Source organism: Amblyraja radiata, chromosome 22 (genome assembly GCF_010909765.2).
Source record: "Amblyraja radiata isolate CabotCenter1 chromosome 22, sAmbRad1.1.pri, whole genome shotgun sequence".
In the NCBI taxonomy this organism is placed as follows: Eukaryota; Metazoa; Chordata; class Chondrichthyes; order Rajiformes; family Rajidae; genus Amblyraja; species Amblyraja radiata.
In genome coordinates this window covers 18,287,009-18,309,629 of record NC_045977.1, presented here as the reverse complement: position 1 = coordinate 18,309,629, position 22,621 = coordinate 18,287,009, and the positions used below count along the sequence as shown (strand labels likewise).

At 44.7% G+C, this 22,621-nt stretch overlaps 1 protein-coding gene across 9 annotated transcripts in view; it reads right to left on the bottom strand.

Annotated features, from left to right (window-relative positions):
- The window catches only part of caskin1 (CASK interacting protein 1), a 398,894-nt gene that overhangs the window by 118,154 nt on the left and 258,119 nt on the right, over window positions 1-22,621 (bottom strand). For all 9 annotated transcript variants that reach the window (XM_033040506.1, XM_033040507.1, XM_033040509.1 and 6 more), the window contains exons 3-4: window positions 5,470-5,567; window positions 2,680-2,825 (exon numbers count right to left, since the gene is read on the bottom strand). In XM_033040506.1, coding sequence (XP_032896397.1) covers window positions 2,680-2,825; window positions 5,470-5,567 — 244 coding nt within the window. The remainder of the gene's footprint in view (window positions 1-2,679; window positions 2,826-5,469; window positions 5,568-22,621) is intronic.

Below are 22,621 nucleotides of genomic sequence, written 5' to 3'. Positions count from 1 at the left end.
CTCTTTCTGCTTACCTCAAACCAGCAGGACATCAGGCAATGGGATCCCATCCACTGGTGGTAAAACTTATGAGGGGCATTTATAATATTAAGCCCCCCAAGCCCAGGTATACCCATATTTGGGACATCAGTGTCGTCCTGACATACCTCAGGGAATGGCCACCAGCTAGATCCCTCAGCCTCGAGCAATCAACACTGAAGACGCTCATGCTGATGGCACTCGTATCCGCTCAGAGGGTCCAGTCACTACACAAATTGAGACTGGACAACATGGTGACAACCCCAGATCAGATCACATTCATTCTACAAGGTCTGGTGAAACAAAGCAGGCCAGGAACATCCAATCCACTAGTGGTATTCCGGGCCTACCCACCAGACCCACGATTGTGTGTGGTGCCCCATCTACTACAGTATATAGACACAACCCACAACATCAGAGGGAGTGAACAAGCCGTATGGGTCAGCCACAAAAAACCTCATGGCCGGGTAACAAGCCAAACCATCTCAAGATGGCTAAAACAGGTACTGAAAGCTGCCGGGATAGATATTAATACCTTTAAATCTCATTCCACTAGGGCAGCGTCCACATCAACGGCAGCAAGAATGGATGTACCTATTTACCTCATTCTGAATACAGCAGGATGGTCGAAGGAATCAACATTCAGAACATTTTACAATAAGCCGTTGATGAAACCTGATTTATTTGCAGCAAAGATATTAGAAGCTGCAAATATTTAATTTAAGCCCGGGGGAGCAATTTAAAATGTTTTGTTATTGTTAATAAATACCTTTGTTTTCTTGAAAAACAGATTCATTGGGTAATTACGATAACACTTCCTCCCTCAAGAACTTCGGCAGTGAGTGAATAAAACTGTTACACGGTTTGAAATCACAGAGCTTTGAAATCTTCACGTAGTCACTCACGTGACTCCGAAGTAAAATAGTAAGATTAAACGAGAACTTACCAGTTTGAAGTTTGATCTGTATTTTATGAGGAGTTACGATGAGGGATTACGTGCCCTCCGCTCCCACCCTCATTATATGGATCAAACTGATAAATTGATGTCTCTTTTTCTTTACTATGTTTACTTCAAATACTTGTGTCTATCTGTGATTCCACACCGCTGCTTGGAAGTATGCCGCGCCTGCGCACTGAGCGGGTTCTTCACGTAATCCCTCATCGTAACTCCTCATAAAATACAGATCAAACTTCAAACTGGTAAGTTCTCGTTTAATCTTACTATTATATATATACATACGTACACACACATATATACACACACACACACACACACACACACACACACACACACACACACACACACACACACACACACACACACACACACATGTATGTATGTATACACACACATATACACACATACATATATATATATATACTGCAAATGCTGGAGTAGCACAGCGTACCACCCAGCAGTATTGACGTTAATCTTTCTAATTTCAAGTAACTCCCCCCACACACTCTCTTACATATATATATATAAGACGCAAGGCACCATTTGACAAACTAAATCATTGACATTTTATGGTATTTCAAAAACAGCATCGCAGTGGAGGGAGTTAACTTTCCTCGGCATTTTGTTCCTGTTGGGAAGAAATTTCATGTCATTCTTCAGCCACTTAGAAAAGGAAAAACTTGTGGCAAATGAGACCAAGCAGGAGTTGAGATTCCAATGACTGGCCATGGAAGAGGCCGAGGACAGAAAGGTCGGATTCGGAATGGGAGGGGGAGTTGGAGTGCAGAACCACCGGGAGATTTCTCCAGCATTTTTGTCTACCTTCGATCATCCAGCATCTGCAGTTCTTTCTTAAACCCCTTACATAGTCTCTTTTCAACTTGCTTCTACTCTTGTTTAGATCACCTGTTCCAGCACACAACAATTCACTGTTGCAAAACAATATTTTCTTCCTCTGCCCACCGGTTTATTTACCGATTATCTTCTCCTGCTAGACCAAGTGGGGACATTGCACCACGAACTACAATGTAAGGAGGTCTACACAGGGTTGCAAGGGCCGTACAGTGGCGCAGCAGTAGAGTTGCTGCCTCAAAGTGCCAAAGACCCAGGTTTGATCTCCGCTGCTGTCTGTATGGACTTTGTACGTTCTCCCTGTGACTGCATGGGTTTTTGGTACAAAGAGGTACAGGTTTGTAGGTTAATTGGCTTCTGTAAAATGTAAATTGTCCCTCATGTGTAGGATAGTGCTGGTGTTTGAGGTGATCGCTGGTCGGCGTGAACTTGGTGGGCCTGTTTCCACGCTGAATTTCTAAACTAAACTAAGCTAAACAAAGAGTTCTGGTGTGCCTGCAGTCTGTCCTATGTCCTGACAGATGGCACAATGGGCTAAGTGTTCGGCTGGCAACCGGAAGGTAGCTGGTTCGAATCCCGCTTGGAGTGCATACTGTCGTTGTGTCCTTGGGCAAGACACTTCACCCACCTTTGCCTGTGTGTGTGAATGTAATTATGTGAAGCACTTTGGGGTCAATGCAAGTTGACTAAAAATGTGCTATATAAAGTAATTTAATTTAATTTAAAAAATTTGTCCTAAAATCCCCAGGGAACAATCTTTACCCCCAATAAAGCAGTTAGATGCAAGTGTAATTTAATCACCCTCACATCCCAGTCTAGAGAGGAACAAAGAAAAAACATTCCCTCCTCACCACTTCGTAGTGTCCGTGCTGAGCCGCGAGATGCAACGGGATCTGTCCTTCCTCCGACTGTGAGTTGACACTGGAGGCCGCCTTCAGAAGCATCTTCATCGGTTCTGCCTTCCCCTGCCAAGCTGCATAGTGCAGCGGTCTCATCGCTGTAACACAAGACCAGAAGGACATCACACTAGGACTCAAAGTCCTTCAGACTTTAGAGATACAGCGGGGAAACAGGCCCTTCAGGCCACCCGAGTTCACACCGGCCAACGATGACCGCTGGCACTGTCCCACACATGAGAAAGAACTTACAATTTCAATGAAGCCAATTAACCTGCAAACCTGCACGTCTTAGGAGTGTGGGAGGAAACCGGAGCACCCGGAGAAAACCCACGCGGTCCCAGCGAGAACATACAAACTCCGTACAGACAGCACCCGTAGCCAGGATTGAACCCGGGTCTTGGGTGCTGTGAGGCAGCAACTATACCGCTGCACCATTGTGTTGCCCATATTTTTATTCCAGAATTCAAACTTGAGTTTATCACCATCTGCTATGGGATTTGAACTCAATTCGCCAGGACTTTCCCATGGCTATCTAGATACATCTTTGCCTCCCCTCCAAGCTCTCTGTTTGATTGATGTGTTTCACTTTCCCATGAATGGCATGTTATGTGAAAAGAAAAATGGACTATTTCTCATACACTGACTAGTACAAAATGTTTTAAAAGGTCATGTTTCTACGAACTGGTGACATGGATAAAATTCTGGAATGTCAAGGGCGGCACAGTGACACAGTGGTAGAGTTGCTGCCTTACAACACCTGGGTTCGATCCTGACTACGGGTGCTGTCTGTACGTTTTCCCTGTGACCGCATGGGGCTTCTCTGGGTGCTCCGGTTTCCAAATTCCCACATTCCAAAGACGTGCAGGTTTGTAGATTAATTGGCTTCTGTAAATTGTCCCTCGTGTGTAGGATAGAACTAGTGTACGAGTGATTGTTGGTCGGCGCGGATTCGGTGGGCTGAAGGGTCTGTTTCCACTCTGTTTCTCTGAGCTCAGCTAAGCTAAATCAAGAACGTGGAATGTAAAATCGTAAATAATCTTATCTAAATGGAGAAGATTTATGAAGTGCATTACAGCTCCGTATTTCAATGCAGAGAGGTGGGAAATTTGTGAACACATTTTTCACCAAGTGATTAATTTCCTCCCCTGAATATTCGATGATCTTCAATTTACTCTGCTTTTGAAACTTCATGAAGATTTGATGAAGATTGTGCATTTTTAATGTACGATTTAAGGCTAACGGGAGGTTACATGTTCATACTCCAGCACTGGAAATCCACAGGAGTCTATTCAAGGGTATTCCCATTGTAACATCTTCAATCCACCTCTCTGTTTCCATGACAATGGAATCCTTAAGAGCTTCAGAAGGTTAAAGGTTCAAGTTCCTCTCCCAGGAGTTGAGAATACACTTAATATGGTTGAAAATAGATATTTTTGGTTATTGTCACTATTGTGTCTTTGGGAGCTTGCTGTGCACATATTGACTGCCATGTTTCCAAACTGTGACAGTGTCTAGACATCACAAATCTTCACGTGGCTGTGTGGTGCTTTGAAATGTCCAGAACGGGATGTGAAAGGTATCCTAATATTAAGTCTTAGAGACCCAGAACTAATATTGATTGCGTCACAATCCTATTTTTTAATTAATTCATGGAAAGAACCTATCGTTGGCAAGGCCAGCACTAACTGCCCATTAGAACATAGAACAGGCCAGTACAGGAACAGTCCCCGTGGCCCATAATATCCATGCCGAATATGATGCTGTTAAAGTTGGGACCGTGCTAGCTCTTACAATGCTAGGTTAATTGTAATCCCCTCTGCCTGCACATCATCCCTCCATTCCCAGCATATCCATATCCTCCTCACCCCTCTCCCATCAGTCAGAAGGTACAGAAGTTTGAAAACACACGCATCCAGATTCAGGGACAATTTCTTCCCAGCTGTTATTAGGTAACTGAACTGTCCACTCACCAGCTAGAGTGCGGTCCTGACCTCCCATCCACCTCATTGGAGACCCTCAGACAATCTTTAATCAGACTTTACTGGACTTTATCTTGCACTAACCGCTCTTCCCTTCACCTTGTATCTGTGCACTGGGGATAGCTTGAATGTAATCATGTATAATCTTTCATTGTCTCGATAGCACACAACAAAAAGCTTTTCACTGTACCTCGATACATGCGACAATAAACTAAACTAAACCAAACTATACTATACCAAACAAAACTAAACTAACTAAACTAAACTAACTGTTGTGCCGTAGTGCAACACTAGTAATAAGCTAAAAACGTTAGCTGGCTTAGTTTTGTGACCTTGAAGCATTGTCTTTCGAGTGGACTTTTCAAACAGAAGCAATACTGGGCACGTTATTACTGCAAGATACAACGGGATGGAAAATGGACACAATGGCATTCAAGGAACTGCAGATGCTTGTTTGCAAATAAAAAGGACACAAAGTGCAGGCAGCCTGACCTGCTAAGTTACTCCAGCACTTTGTGCCAACTTTTAGTGCGTCTCCTAGTTCCTCGTTTGTTGTAGAACACACAGCCTGGTTCGGCAAATACCAACATCATTCTCACTCTCAGCACCTCCCAATCAACCATTGGAATCACAAGAGAGCTGGAGTTTCCGGAGCCCTTGTGCAGTGTGGTGCGTTCCTGCCCCAGGAAAATCAGCAAGTCTATTGGAGTTGGTCGGGAGAGTAGGTTGAAGCCAGAGAACTAGAGATTAATTGATTGATCACCTTTGTTGTCCTTGATATCGACCAAAGCCTGGGATTCGATCAACATCGAGATGAGCTCAGTGTTCCCATTGAGGGCAGCATGGTGCAGCGCGGAAAACCTGCAGAAACAGAGAGCGAGAATAAGATCAAATGTACCACTGGATGTGAAGGTCATTAATGTGACTCCATCCGCAGTCTATAGACAATCTTTAGTGCAGATACTGGTTTACACAAAAAGACACAAAGGGGCACCTTGGTCGGTGTGGGCTAGTTGGGCCGAAGGGCCTGCTTCCATGCTGCATCACTCTATCACTCTACTGGTGTACAAACATAATATGTTGGAGTAACTCAGCAGCTTCTCAGGAGGACATGGATAAGTGACATGGATGGGTGCTAAGCTGTTCATTCACACCAGGTGTACTTATGTATGTTTTCAATTGTAGGCAAAGGGTTAGAGTCATAGAGTCTGGTTCAGCAATATATACATTGATTTTTTAGTTGTATATATATATATCAATATATATACATACACACATACTATATATATATATATATATATATATATAAATATATATACACACATATGTATATATACAATATATATATACGGAATATATATATTCACATACATACACATAAACAATAATAGTGCAGAAAGACAAACCCAATGCCCCCAAGTCTAAGTAGTTCCCATCTTATTTCGAGGTTGTAGTGAAGCTGCCTTTGGTAACCTTTAAGCATTGTCGTTTGAGTGACATTTCAAACAGCACCAAAGGCTGGGCATGTTATCAATGGAAGGTGAAGGGACACAATTACCAACATCATTATCACCGTTAGTTCTTCCCATTCAACCATTTGGAATCACAAATAAGCTACTTTTAGCAACAACACTAGCAATTAGGCACAGTTGGACCCAAGAGCGGATTAAAGGGAAATGTAGTTGGAACGCACTATGAACCTGAGGGTGTCTCTTGATGATATGTTACCCAATTAAACCTTCCACCTTTGACTCATTCATTGTTGAAAGCCTTGCAGCAGATCTTAAAGGTAGTGATCTTAAACATAGCAAAGTACATGTGGGTTTGCATTGAATCCCTGCAAGACTAAAGAGCCCTAACCCCCTCCATGAATCAGATTGATTAAAAAAAATCTATTTTCTGGCCAATAGGAATCTCTCCAGCGGGGATTCCTAGTCCTTAAATGGGACAGTGTCGCAGCGGTAGAGTTGCTGCCTCACAGCGCCAGCGACCTGGGTTCGATCCTGACTGCGGGTGCTGTCTGTATGGAGTTTGTACGTTCTCCCCGTGACCGCGTGGGTTTTCTCTGAGATCTTCGGTTTCCTCCCACACGCCAAAGATGCACAGGTTTGCAAGTTAATTGGCTTGGTATAAGCGTAAATTGTCCCTAGTGTGTCGGATAGTGATAGTGTGTGGAGATCATTGGTCGACGCGGACTATGTGGGCCGAATGGCCTGTTTCCGCGCTGTATCTCTATACCAATATATACTAAACTAAATGAATTGAACATGATTTTAGTAAAATTTTGGGGTAAAAATTTGATAGGAAAAAACACGACCCTGAACGGAACTAACTCAGCAGATCAGGCAGCATCTGTGGAGAGAAATGGAACATTGAACATGGAACAGTACATCACAGCACAGGAACAGACCAAGCAGCATCTCCAGAGAACATGGATAGGTGAGGTTTTGGGTCGAGACCCTCTCTCTCCTCTCCACGTTCTCCAGAGATGCTGCCTGACCTGCTGAGTTACTCCTGCACTTTGTGTTCTTTGGTGTATTAACCAGCATCTGCAGGTCTTTGTTTCTGTACAGGAACAAGTCCTTCAGCCCGCACATGTTCATAAGTCATACTGTAGGAGCAGAATTAAACCATGCATGCCTATCGAGTCTACTCCACCATTCAATCATGGCTGATCTATCTTTCCCTCTCAACCCCATTCTCCTGCCTGCTCCCTATAACTGAACCTCCCGACCATTAACTAGAGAGTAGTTCTGAGCTACTATTATACATTGGAGACCCTTAGACTGATCTTTGATTGGACTTTACTGGACTTTATCTTGCACTAAACGTTATTCCCTTTATCATACATCTGTACACTGTGAATGGCTCGATTGTAATCATATATTGTCTTTCTGCTGACTGGTTAGCACGCAACAAAAACTTTTCATTGTACCTCACTATAAACTAAAATAAACTTAAGCTTTCTAATCAATAATCTGTCAATCTCTGCTTTGGAAAAAATGATGCCAAATTTTCGATTGGGATGCTTCTTCAGCCTGAAATCTGATAACTGTCTCCACATAAGAGTCGTGAAGAGGGAATTATACATTTTAGCAGGTCTGCATTTGAAACTCCTTCCCTGGGAAACTCATGCGGTGACAGGATAATTCCTTTTCACAAGCGAGTGCTCAACACACGTGATGTGCTACCAGTTTTTATTCAGTCTACGGTACACAAAGACTTTGCGTGGAAGCTAACAGAGCTGGCAAAGCTTGGTTCAGCTCAAGTGCTGCCTTACAGCTACCCTTGACAGGCACATACATCACATACAGGCAGGTATGCGTAGCATTGACAGTCTCTACTGGACTGTTACCCTTCAGAATGATAATATCTACCTCAGTGTCGCCAGCAATACACATCCCACTTCAATTACAGCTCGAGGACACATGACTTTATTCCTGATCACACCTCAGCATTTCATCTGCGACAATTTACAGTCACAAAACGCACACAAACGATTTAGTTCAACTTACATTAGTTTAGGGACACAGAATGGAAACAGGCTATTCAGCCCACTAACTCCGCACCAATTAGCGATCACACCGTTTGTATGTTCTCCCCTTGACCTCGTGGGTTTTCTATGGGTGCTCCAGTTTTCGCCCAGGCTCCAAAGACGTACAGGTTTGTAGGTTAATTGGCTTTGGTAAAAATCGTAAATTGTCTCGAGTGTGTAGGATAGCGCTAGTGTACTGGGTGATCGCTGGTCGGAGCGGATTCAGTGGGCTGAAGGATCTGTTTTCATGTTTAAGAAGGAACTGCAGATGCTGGAAAATTGAAGGTAGACAAAAATGCTGGAGAAACTCAGCGGGTGAGGCAGCATCTATGGAGCGAAGGAAATAGGCAACGTTTCGGGTCGAAACCTAAAGGTTTCGGCCCGAAACGTTGCCTATTTCCTTCGCTCCATAGATGCTGCCTCACCCGCTGAGTTTCCCCAGCATTTTTGTCGACCTGTTTCCATGCTGTATCTCTGTAAACTCTAATGAACCTAATGCAAGATAAAGTCCAGTAAAGTCCGATGAAAGACAGTCTGAGGGTCTCCAATGAGGTAAATGATAGGTCATGACTGCGGTCTAGTTGGTGACAGGATGCCTGATAACAGCTGGGAAGAAACTGTCCCTGAGTTTGGAGGTGTGCGTTTTCCCACTTCAGTACCTCATGTCTGATGGGAGAGGGGAGGAGAAGAAGTGAACGGGATGAGACTGGTCCTTGATTTTGCTGGTGGCCTTGCCGTGGCAGTGTGAGGTATAAATGGAGTCAATAGAAGGAAGGTTGGTTTGAGTGATGGTCTGGGTTATGTTCACAACTCTCTATAGTTTCTTGTGGTCTTGGTTGGAGCTGTTCATGGAACGTCGCCTATTTCCTTCGCTCCATAGATGCTGCTGCACCCGCTGAGTTTCCCCAGCAATTTTGTGTACCTTCGATATTCCAGCATCTGCAGTTCCCTTTTGAACACGTCAAAGAGGTTAATTGAATGCAAAAGACATGCGATATTGCAATATAAATGCGAGTCCACCTTTTTAACCTTTCAAAGTGCAACGGAGAATGAAAAGTTATTATACTTCAGTACAGTGGTTTTCACAATGATCCCCAAAGCTCAATATTCCAAAGGTCAGCGTAAGTGCTGTCTGTTTCGTGGTATATTTCATGGAGGACGGGACATTTTATAATAGAATGTGTCCTTGGGTTCCACAACATCAACACTGCATGAAATGAAAGTGCGATACACAAGATTTCATTTTACTCCTGAGTCACGTGAGTGACTACGTGAAGACCCTGCCAGCACGCATGCGCGACATAGCGTCTCACGCAGAGCACAGCGACGGACGGGAGTACGAGCTCTCCCGCAACAAGTTTGAAAACGGGACCTCCAGGTAAGTAAACTTACTCTGAGGTCGTGTGTTTTGGAACCCTTGTTCTGTTTTACTTCAACAGGAACATGAACAAGGGAAAACATCAAGGAAGGTCGTATCCCATCCGACTGCAATGGACCAGGAGGGTTCCAGCAGTGGGGGGCGACCGGCAGCACCTGGACCGCACACGCTGCGGTCCTCAGTCACCGACAACATTTCCGAGCCAAGCCCAGCGCCGCTAGCACAGCTCGAACCGCAGCGGGCTGGAGGTAAGGCAAAACGGAAGTCGGACCGGCCGGTTTACTCAGACGTGTCCGGCGCGGTAGACTCATCGCCCGAGAGCGGCAAAAGGTGGCCGTTTTGAGCCGTATGGAAAGGCTCGTGGAGCAGATGCTCCAGCGAGGCTTGCTCCGGGAGATGGGACAAGCTCGCCAAGGGAGCACAAGCACTCCCGCTCCAGTGCACTATCAAGCACTGGCCATTGCATCTCCCTCAGCAGAGGGGAGCGTTGGCGACCAGGACTGGGCTGGTCAAGAACAGGGGTCACTGGCTGAAGAAACCGGGAGTATGCACGGGGTACAGGATCAGGAAGAGCTGCTGGGAGTGGTGAACCGCTACGCGGCAACACCGCGAGCGGGACGGCCGTTACAGCCTAAACTGGCGGCCAGCATTGACTACCTGTCCTTTAAACCACTCCAAGAACAGGTAGTCAATGAGGCGTTGGACCTTTACACGCCTCCCCAAAATTGCATTTTGCTCAATGTGCCTGCCGTTAATAGTCAAATCTGGGGGTACATTGGGCAGGGTATCAGAACCCAAGAACTTAAATTGCAAAAGATACTGAAGCTCATGACGTCGGCTATCACTTCGTATGCTCGTTCCGTGGACAGGGTTGACATGACAACAAACCAACAAAACACCCTGGCTCTACTGTGCAACACACAGGATGAGATTAACAACCTCCGGAAGGAGGCCATAAGATCTGCCCTCAACCCAAAATTCACAGGACTGTGTAGAACGCCGACCTCAGAACCACAGATCCTGCTATTTGGCAAAGACTTAGCAAAACAAGTCAAAGATCTGGATGAAGAATCCAAGGCATTTGGCCTCATGAGGGCAGGACCCGGAACGAGCAGAACCACGCAACCCAGACGATAGTACCTCTATGCATCCACCAGTAGGCGTCTACTTCATGGTACTGGTGAAAGCTCGGGGCCCGCATACCATCCCCGGAAGTCTTTTCAGGGCAGGGCCCAGAGCGGGCCCCATGGAAAATGCGCCACCCCCCAACAGCACCACCCCGACAGACAAGGAACCAGAAACCGAAGAATGAACACACCACCAATAACAATGGAGGTAGGTGGGTCTGGTTCCTACCAGTACATAAAAGGTGGGGGGATTGTGCTAACAGGGGGGAGACTACACCTGTTTTTGGAAGCATGGAAGACTATCACACTTGATAGTTCTATACTAAAAGTATTCAAGAATATAAAATTGAATTCATTCAAGAAAACATGTCACCAGTTCAGCATGCACCCCAAAGGGGTTTTATCCTCTCACTAAAAGAAAAACGTGAGGGCAAGCAGAACTGGTGAGGTTACATACAAAGGGAATCATAGAGAAATCTAAACATGAACCTTTGGAATTCGTATTAAATATACTTACTAAAACCAAAAAAGATGGTGGATGTCGCATCATCATTGACTTAACCACATTGAATACTTTCCTTAGGTATATACACTTTAAAATGGAAATATTTGTGACTGCCAAACAATTGATTTCCAAAGGATACTTTATGGCAAGCATCGACTTAAAAGATGCATACTATTCAGTACCCATTCATAAGGATCATCATAGATACCTAAAGTTTACCTGGATGGGACAACAATGGCAGTACAAATCATTGACTAATGAACTAACATCAGCCCCAAGACTGTTTACCAAGATATTAAAACCAGCCCTGGCAATATTAAGGAAACATATTGTCATGGCATATCTTGATGATATTTTGAAAATAGGCAAAACCATGGAATTAGCTAATTCAGCAGTATTAACTACTAAACATTTATTTAAACCTTGGGCTTTGTCATACATCCAGATAAACCTAAGTTGACGCCATCCACAACTATGGACTATCTGGTATTCACAATTAACTCAGTCCACATGTCTGTAACGTTGGCAAAAGAAAAATCAGCAGAATTGGCACAAACCTGTAACAAATGAATGGTTAACAATCGACCAACCATTCGACAAGTGGCAAGAGTAATTGGGAAATTAGTAGCAGCATTACTAGCTACCCAGTTTGGACCTTTGCATTATCAAATCTTACAAATAGCAAAGGTGCTAGCGTTTAAACAACATACAGGTCACTTTGACCGAACCATGAAATTGCCTATTGAAGCAATATCAGAGTTACAATGGTGGAAAAAGAACATTTGGCATAGTTCCAGTCCCATCATTATCAATAACCCATGTCCAGTACAGGTGGTAGATGGACTCATCTAGAATCATCACTACTACAGACACTGGGCATAAACTATTTGGAAATGTTGGGTGCGTTCTATGGGTTAAAAGGTTCAAATATTGTTCAAATATGCACCATTTGCATGTTCGTTTACAAATTGACAATACCACAGTGGTGGCCTATATTAACCATATGGGTGGGATAAAATCGATATCATGTGATAATTTGATCAACACAATCTGGCAATGGTGTGTCGACAAACATATTTGGCTATCAGCAACTTACCTACCAGGTAAGCTAAATACAGTGGCAGACACCAGGTCACGCAAGTTCAATGATAATACCGAATGGATGTTAAACCTCAAAGTATTTGCTGAAATTACAAAGCAATATGGAACACCAGATATCGATCTCTTTGCATCCCAACTGAATCACCAGGCACCGATGTATGTCGCTTGGGAACCAGACCCTGAGGCAGCGGCGGTGGATGCATTCTCGCTGAACTGGGGGAACTAATTCTCTATGCTTTTCCCCCCTTCTGCCTCATCAGTCAGGTACTTCGCAAAATACAGATGAACTCTGCTTCGGACATTTTGGTAGTACCCGACTGGCCTACACAGCCATGGTTCCCAGTGGTCTTTGACAGGGTCATTCAAACACCCATGACCATTCCCAGCAGACCAGATCTACTGATCCACCCTATATCAGGCGAAAGTCACCCATGCCATGACAGAATAAACCTACTGGGTTGCAGATTCTAAAAAGACCTTTTGCTGGACCTGGGATTGTCAAATAGGACCATGGACACGATGTCAGCATCTCACCGACTTTCCACCAAGAAACAATATCTCTCCAGTATAAGAAAATGGGAAACATACTGCTCGAGAACAGGGACAACCTACAAATCAACCACCATAACTAATGTACTGGAGTTCCTGGCCAGCCTTCACCACGATGAAGGTCTGAGCTGTAGCACTATCAATTGTGCTAAAAGTGCACTGTCAGCCTATCTAAGACAGGCACCAGGACAACAGGCCATAGGGTCTCATCCGCTGGTGGCCAAATTGATGAGAGGGACCTTCAATTCAAACCCCCCTAGACCTAGATATACCAAGATCTGGGATGTCAGCGTTGTCCTGACATACCTAAGGGGATGGCCACCAGCCAGATCCCTCACTCTGGAACAGCTAACCCTGAAAACGGCCATGCTGATGGCTTTAGTCTCAGCATAAAAGGTCCAGTCCTTTTACCTACTCAGACTGGACAATATGGTCGTAACATCAGACCAAATAACATTCACCGTTCAGGAGCTGGTAAATCAGAGCAGACCAGGAACTTCATGACTCATTATGGAATTCCGGGCGTACCCACCTGACCCCCGTTTATGAGTCATGACTCACCTTCTACTATATATCAACACAACCAAAGATTCCCGAGGGAGAGAAAAAGCACTATGGGTCAGCCACAAAAAGCCACATGGTCGGGTATCGAGTCAAACCATCTCTAGATGGCTCAAACAGGTATTGGGAGCTGCTGGAGTGGATACTGCTGGAGTGGATACTGATATTTACACATTTCACTCCACCAGGGCAGCATCCACGTCGGCGGCTAACAGAATGGACGTGCATTGGACCACATCCTGGCAACAGCGGGGTGTCCATGGAAAGAACTTTTCAAACATTCTACAACAAGCCATTAGTAAACCTGTTTCATTTGCAGAGAGAATTTTAGACTTTTAGCAAATATATAATTTAAGCCCGGGGGAGCATTATTTTCTTTGTTATTGTTTTCAAATAATACCATTATTGTTTTATAAACAGATTAATGTTTGATTACGATACCATACTTCCTCCCTTGGATGACTTCGGCAGCGAGTGAAGTATGGATTGTTACACGGTTTGAAATCACAGAGCTTTAAAATCTTCACGTAGTCACTCACTTGACTCCGAAGTAAAATATTAAGATTAAACGAGAACTTACCAGTTTGAAGTTTGATATTTATTTTATGAGGAGTTCTGATGAGGGATTACGTGCCCTCCGCTCCCACCCTCAATTATAGAGATCAACTGGTATCTTAGTTCTCCTTATCTTTACTATGTTTATTTCAATTATTGTGTTGTTTCTGTGATTCCACACCGCTGCTTTGAAGTATGTCGCGCATGCGTGCTGGCGGGGTCTTCACGTAATCCGTAACTCCTCATAAAATAAAGATCAAACTTCAAACTGGTAAGTTCTCGTTTAATCTTACTATTATTGACTGATTTCTCCTCTCTTTATCTGCTGCTGTCATAGTCATAGTATCGTATAGCACGAAACAGGCACTTCGGCCTGTCTCGCCCACGCCAGTCAACATGCCCCATCTACGCTAATTCCGCTTGCCTGCATTTGGTCCATATCCGTTTAAACCTTTCCTCCCCATTCACCTGTCCAAGTGTCTTTTAAAGGTTGTTATTGTACCTGCCTCCACCACCTCCTCTGGCAGCTCGCTACACACAAACACACACACACACCACCCTCTGTGTGAAAAGGATACCCCTCGTGTTCCTTTCCCCTCACACCTTAAAGCTACATCCTCTGGTTCTTGATTCCCCTACCCTGGGTAAGACCCAGCAGAAGAGTTTTCTACAGCGCATTCAGAAAGTATTTAGACCCCTTCACATTTTCCACATTTTGTTACGTTACAACCTTATTTTAAAATGGATTAAATCCATTTTTTTTAATCATCAATTTACACACAATACCCCAGAATGAAGAAACGAAAACAGGCGTTTATACATTTTTGCAAAGTAATTAAAAATAAATAACTGAAATATCATATTTACATAAGTATTCAGACCCTATGCTATGACATTCAAAATTGAGCTTAGGTTCATCCTGTTTCTATTGATTATCCTTGAGATGTTTCTACAACTTGACTGGAGTCCGCCAGTGGTAAATTAAATTGATTGGACATGATTTGGAAAGGCACACACCTGTCTATATAAGGTCTCACAGTTGACAGTGCATGTCAGAGCAAAAACCAAGTCATGAAGACGAAGGAATTGTCCGTAGACCTCCGAGACAGGATTGTGTCGAGAAACAGATCTGGGGAAGGGTATAAAACAATTTTGCAGCATTGCAGGTCCCGAAGAGCACAGTGGCCTTCCTCATTCTTAAATGGAAGAACTTTGGAACCACCAGGAATCTTCATGGAGCTGGCCGCCCGGCCAAACTGAGCAATCGGGGGAGCCTTCTGTTGGTCAAGAGATCAAGAACATGATGGTCACTCTGACAGAGTTCCAGAGTTCCTCTGTGGAGCTGGGAGAACCTTCCAGAAGGACAACTATATCTGCAGCATTCCACCAATCAGGCCTTTATGGGAGAGTGGCCAGATGGAAGCCACTCCTCAGTAAAAGGCACATGACAGCCCGCTTGGAGTTTGCCAAAAGGGACCTAAACAAGATTCTCCGGTCTGATGAAACCAAGATTGAACTCTTTGGCCTGAATGCCAAGCGTCACGTCTGGAGGAAACCAGGCACCGCTCATCAGCAAAGAACTACAAGTGCCGTTTAATGCACAAAAGGACACAGTGCTGGAGTAACTTAGTGGGTCAGGCAGCATCACGGGAGGATGGATTCTATCCACTGTTATGTGTGGTGCGGGTGGTGGAGCTCTTGCCTCACGGTGCCAGGGACTCAGCATTAACAGTCAATGACGCCACCAATGTTCAGCACCTTCTCAACTTTGCTGGTTGTCTGATCACATGTTACAGGGATGAGGAGATGGATTGTGTACTTGATTGGACGTGCACGGTGGCGCAGCGGTAGAGTTGCTGCCTTACAGCGCCACAGATCAGGGTTCGATCCTGACTATGAGTGCTGTCTGTACGGAGTTAGTACCATCTCCCTGTGTCCGCGAAGGGTTTTCTCCAGGTGCTCCGGTTTCCTCCCACACTCCAGGTCTGTAGGCTAATTGGTTTCGGTAAAAGATTGTAAATTGTCCCTTGTGTGTAGGATAGTACTAGTTGCTGGTCGGCTTGGACTCGGTGGGTTGAAGGGCCTGTTTCCGCACTGGATCTCTAAAGTACTAATTTGAGCTGGCCTCACCCATTCATTGATATTCGCTTTGCCATGTGCATTCCTATCGCCATCTACCTCACAGTTCTCTCGTTGTTACCTGTTCCGCTGATAGATCATCGACGGTTTAGTTTCGTTTAGAGATACAGCATGGAAACAGGCCATTCGGCCCACCAAGTCCACAACGGTCTGTGATCCCCGTACACTAGCGCCATCCGACACACTCGGGACAAGTTACAATTTTTACCGCAGCCAATTAACATACGATCCTGTACGTCTTTGGAGTGTGGGAGAAAACCGGAACACCCGGAGAAAACCGACGTGGGAGAACGTGCAAATTATGTACAGAGAGCACCAGTAGTTGGGATCGAACCCGGGTCTCTGGCGCTGTATGGCTGCAACTCTACCGCTGCACCACCGTAATACCGAACTGTTAACTGTTTCTCTCTCTCTCTCTCTGCAAATGCTGCCTGTGTTTGCACCATTTTCTGCTTTTCCTTCACGTTCTGCAATGTTTTTGGGTGAATTAAACACTTTGCCACCATCGGATTTGTGGATGGAAAAGTCAGCATGAAACTGAAAGAGCCAGCAGTTCCCAAAGTGTTCTTCTAATCGAGTTTCAATTACAATTTTAGAATGGTGCTATTTCATTTCTAAATGGCCCCATAGCAGAAGCGTCCACGTCGCGGGGTTGGAAACTGGAAGTATCCTGAGCTAATTCTGCTACCACCATCATCTATTGTGACGTGATGGTTCCCACTGATTGTCGCCGGAAGCTTGCGTCCTTTTCAGGACGGACGATGACAGCGAGGTCAACATTTGTAACAAGATGGACTCGAAAGAAGAAGAAGGTTCAGATTCAGTATTCAGTATTTATTTAATATCATTTTAACTGAGTACTTGCATACACAGAGGAAACAAAAAAACATTACTCGATCAGTTTCCATTCAGTGTAGTTAGTAAAAAAAGGATAAATACATAGAGCTTTAAAAACAAATTAAAATTACCATGTCTGAAAACAGAAAGTAGGCCTAAAATTTACAATAGAATAAAAACAGACATTCCGACCGACAGTGGCTTTACTTTGACAGGTGCCTAGCTGTCAAAGTATGGACGAGGTTGAATGTGTTGGTGAACGATATTTGGGGAGGGTACAGTCCGTTAACCAGTCTAATTGCCTTTGGGAAGAAGCTGTGGAGCATCCTGCTGGTTTTGCAGCTGATGCTCCTGTACCTCTTCCCAGATGGCAGAATGGAGAAGATGTGGTGTGATGGGTGGTAGGGGTCCTTGATGATGGAGATGGCTCTACTGATGCTCCGCTTCTTGTAGATCTCCAACAGGAAAGGGAGTGGGGCACCAATGATCCTGCTGGCTGTCTTTACTATCCTGTTGAGTTGATATTGTTCGTACGCCTTGCAGCTCCCAAACCAGGAAGTGATGCCGTAGGTCATTAAGCTTTCGATGGTGCTCCTGTAGAAGGTCCTTAGATGAGCAGTAGGGAGACCTGCTTTCCTTAGTCTCCGGAGAGGGTGGAGCCGCTGCTGGGCTCTTTTGATCACTGCTGTGGTGTTGGTCGTAGAGGTCAGGTCATCCGCCAGGTGGAGTCCTAGGAACTTCACACTGCTGACCCTCTCCACAGCAGCTCCATCAATATGCAGCGGAGTGTGATGTTGTTTTCCAGCCCTCCTGAAGTCGATCACCATCTCCTTAGTTTTTTCCACATTGAGAGTGAGGTTGTGGGATCTGCACCATTCTGTGAGCAGCTCCACCTCCATCCTGTACGCCGACTCATTATTGTTGCTGATGAGACCCACCACTGTTGTGTCATCAGCGAACTTGTTGATATAGTTGTTGCTGAGTCTAGCAGTACAGTCATGTGTAAGCAGACTAAACAGCAGGGGGCTTAGGACACAGCCTTGGGGTGAGCCAGTGCTCACAGCGATGGTTCTTGATGTCCGACTGCCCACCCTGACTGTCTGCTGCCGTTGTGATAAAAAGTTAAGGACCCAGTTGCAAGTGCCAGTATCCACCTTTAATAGCTTCAGCTTCTCCACCAGCTGCTGTGGGATGATTGTATTAAAAGCGGAGCTGAAGTCTATAAAGAGGATCCTGGCATAGGTATTCTTCCGGTCAAGATGTGATAGTGCGAGGTTGAGTATTGTGGAGACTGCGTCCTCTGTGGACCGGTTGGCTCTGTAAGCGAACTGCTGTGGGTCTAGGTCGGCAGGGAGACAATTTTTAATATGCTGCATAACCAGCCGCTCAAAACACTTCATTAATATGGGTGTGAGAGCCATTGGATGAAAGTCATTGAGACAGACTGGGTTGGGTTTCTTCGGGACAGGAACGATGGTGGCACTTTTAAGACAGTTGGGCACTACTGCCTGGCTGAGTGAGATGTTAAAAATGTCTGTAAAGACATCTTATAGTTGCTCAGCACAATCACAGTTCCTGTTTTGAAAAGAGCCACCGTTTCACTGAGGTAAGCAAATCACATTTCTTGGCAGGATACATTTGCAGCAATCCCAAAGACGTGCGGGTTTGTAGGTTAATTGGCCCTGGTGTGTAGGGAGTGGATGCGAAAGTGGGATAACATAGAACTAGTGATCGATGGTCGGCGTTGACTCAGTGGGCTGAGGGCCTGTTTCCATGCTGTATCTTTCAATCAGACAATGAATACATCCCACAGTCTTCAGGGGTCACTTTCCAATTGGAAAGATTCTGGTTGAGATAGACACTGCTTTTAAAAATTGTTTAAAAAAGCTATTAAAAAATTGCTCTTCCTGTGTTGGTATGAGGCAGGGAACGTGAGCAGGTGACAAATGAGATCACAACACATGTTGGCCTTCGAAGAATGACAGGATATTGTCTTTCAAGGATTCTAATGGATGAAGAAGCGTCTCGACCCAAAATGTCAACTATCCAGGTCCTCCAGAAATGTTGCTTGACCCACTGCGCTACTCCAGCACTCTTTTGTCTTTTGTATTTATGGGGTACTCATGGAGTATTTATGGGGCGGCACAGCGGTAGAGTTGCTGCCTAACAGCGCCAAAGACCTGGGTTTAATCTTGACGACGGGAGCTGTCTCTACAGTTTGTACGTTCTCCCTGTGACACCGTGGGTTTTCTCCGGGAGCTCTGGTTTCCTCCCACACTCTGAAGACATACTGGTTTGTGGGTTAATTGGCTTTAGTAAAAATGGTAAATTGTCACTCGCGTGTAGGATAGTGTTAGTGTACGGGGATAACTGTCAGAGTCGGTGGGCCGTGTTGCATCTCTAAAACTAAAATTCAAACTGTAACTAATATGCACTGAATTACAAAAGGAGATACTGACATTGGAGGCAGTTTCCATACTTTAGAATTGTAAGTCTTTAGACTTTAGTCTTTAAATATACATCTTGGAAACAGGCCCTTCGGCCCACTGGGTCCGCGCCAATCAGCGATCCCCATGCAGACAGCACTCGTAGTCAGGATCAAACCCGGGTCTCTGACACTGTAAGGCAGCAACTCTACCACTGCGCCACTGTGCTGCCCTTGTCCCCAGTAGGATAGAACTAGTGAACGGGTGATCGCTGATCAGCGGGAACTTCGTGGGCTGTATCCATATAGCATCTCTAAAACTAAGACTAAAACTATAAATGTTGCTGCATTAACGACAGTAAATGAGACTCGTCAGAAGAAAGTATGGCAGAGGTGTGATCAAGCTTAGCGCGTTCTCTGTGGGGAATGGCTCCTGCTGTCACACAGCCACTAACAGAGTCAACTCGTTCAGCTTCTTCATTGCTCTCAATCTTCCCTGAGGAGACTTCCAAGATCAAAGTCGAGAAACAGTTTGAATTTGCACGCTGTCAGGTGTTAAAATCACAATATGAAACTGCATTGATGGAATAGTTTGTTGAAGAAAGTGTGTGATGTATGATAGTCACAGTCATACAGTGTGGAATCAGGCCCTTCGGACCAACTTGCTTATGCCGACCAACAAGCCCCATCTACAAGTCCCACTTGCCTGTGTTTGGCCCATATCCCTTTAAACCTATGTTATCCACGTACCTGTCCAAATGTATCTTAACTACCTCCTCTGGCATCTCATTCCATACACCCCTTTGTGTAATAAGGCGCTCCTCAGATTGCTTATTAAATCTTTCCTCACTCACCTTAAACCTATGTCCTTTGATTCTTGATTGCCCTACTCTGGATAAAAAAAAGTTGGCACTCGGGTTCCTATTAAATCTTCCCCCCCCCTCACCTTAAACCTATAGTTCTCGATTCCACTACTCTGAGTAAAAGACTGTGCATTGGCCCTATCTATTCCCCTTATGATCTTATACATCTTTAAAGATAATCCATCATCGTCCTGCACACCAAGGAATAAAGTCCTAACCTACTCAACCTCCCCACCCAATGCTTGTAGAAAAGTGGAGTTGGTCAGTACAGAAACCAGCCATTTGAGACATCGTATCCATGCTGACCATTACTCTTACCTTTAAATCCCATTTACCCACTTAAAAATCAAGAGGAATGGATCTGATCTTGTTTACATGTAACAGCACTTTGTTTTTTTAAGCATATCTGTGTGGAGTTATAGACTGTAGCAGGAGCCTGTATTAGCCAGGAATTTAGAAATGGACAAAGTTAAGATCATTTTAGCCTCTTGTGTTTTATCGATCTGATCATAGATAGCGCAGATGATAGAGCTGCTATCTCACAATGCCACAGACCCGGTTCAATTCTGACATTGGGTGCTGTCTGTGCGGAGTTTGCACCTTCTCCTCAGGACTGCATGGGTTTCCTCTGGGTACTCCAGTTTCCTCCCACATCGCAAAGACGTGTGTTTTGTAGGTTAACTGACCTCCGTAAATTGCCCGTGGTGTGCATGGACTGGACGTGAAAGTGGGATAACATAAATCAAGTGAGTCGGAGGGGCTGTTTCCATCCCGTATCTTCCAACCACCAAAAACCTAACCCAGGTCTCATGCACTTCCTTGTCCAAAGTTGAGGATGAGAGTGGAAGACAGATCAGCCGTGGTTGAATGGGGATGTAAACTTGATGGGCTGAATGGACTAATTCTAATCCTATAATTTATGAAAGCCCCAAAGTCCAAAATTCAATCAAAAGGAAAAGAAAAATCACAGCTCTTACCGTTAACATACTCCCAGACTGAATCTCCACAACCCTCTATTAAAGGTGTCAGAGGTAGTACAGAAAAGCAGGTCTTTTCATACATTTAACCATGGGTTAGGTAGGCTGTGACATACCGTGTGCCCAATGGCCAAATTACAGGTTTCAATCAAACCTTGGCATGGTCTAAATTATGCTTCAATCAAAAGTGCATTCACATCCCCTGGTACTTCTTCAAATCCAAAGCAGGAATCAGCTTGAAACAGGTTCAAACTGGGACTTGCAGAGATCAAATCCTTTTATTCAATGCAAAATGGGCTTTCCCTGAAGAATATTTTCAATATGAGCAAAGAAAATCTTCCAGTCACATTTCTGAGATGTATTTCGTTCAAAAATACACTGAGTCCGCGCCGACCAGCGGGAGGCAATCACCAGAGACAATTTACAAAGGCTAATAAACCTGTAAACCTACGCGTCTTTGGAGAGTGGGAGAAAACCCTCATGGTCACAGGGAGAACGTACAAACTCCAAACAGACAGCACCCGTAATCAGGATTGAACCCGGGTCTCTACCGCTGCACCACTGTGCCGCAAATACTTTGGGTCAATACCCATCTTCAGACAAAACATTGCATCCTCCAGAGATGTTGCCTGGCCCGCTTAGTGACACCAGCAATTTGTGTCTTTCTTTCAACAATAGCTTCTTCCCAATAACCAGCAGGCTCTTGGAAATCTATACAACACTAACCTCAACTCCAAACTACGGATTATTTTTGGTTGCACTAAGGACTTTTCCCACTAGTAATCGGGTTATTTATTCATTGAATGTTTCTATATATTATCTATATATTGTGTATACAGGCCTGTTATGCTGCTGCAAGTAAGAATCTCATTATAGAAACAAGAGACTGTAGATGCTGATTTACTAAGGAAAGACACAAAATGCTGGGGTAACTCAGAGGGTCAGGCAGCATCTCTTGAGAGCATGGATAGGTGACATTTTGGGTCGGGGGCCTTACATAGAAACATAGAAAATAGGCGCAGGAGGAGGCCATTCAACCCTTTGAGCCAGCACTGCCATTCATTGTGATCATGGCTGATCGTCCACAATCAATAACCCCTGCCTGCCTTCTCCCCATATCCCTTGATTCTACTAGTCCCTAGAGCTCTATCTAACTCTCTCTTAAATCCATCCAGTGATTTGGCCTCCACTGCCCTCTGTGGCAGGAATTCCACAAATTCACAACTCTCTGGGTGAAAAAGTTTTTTCTCACCTCAGTCTTAAATGGCCTCCCCTCTATTCTAAGACTGTGGCCCCTGGTTCTGGACTCGCCCTTCTTTTTTTCCGTTGTCGGTATATATGACAATTAAACACTCTTGACTAG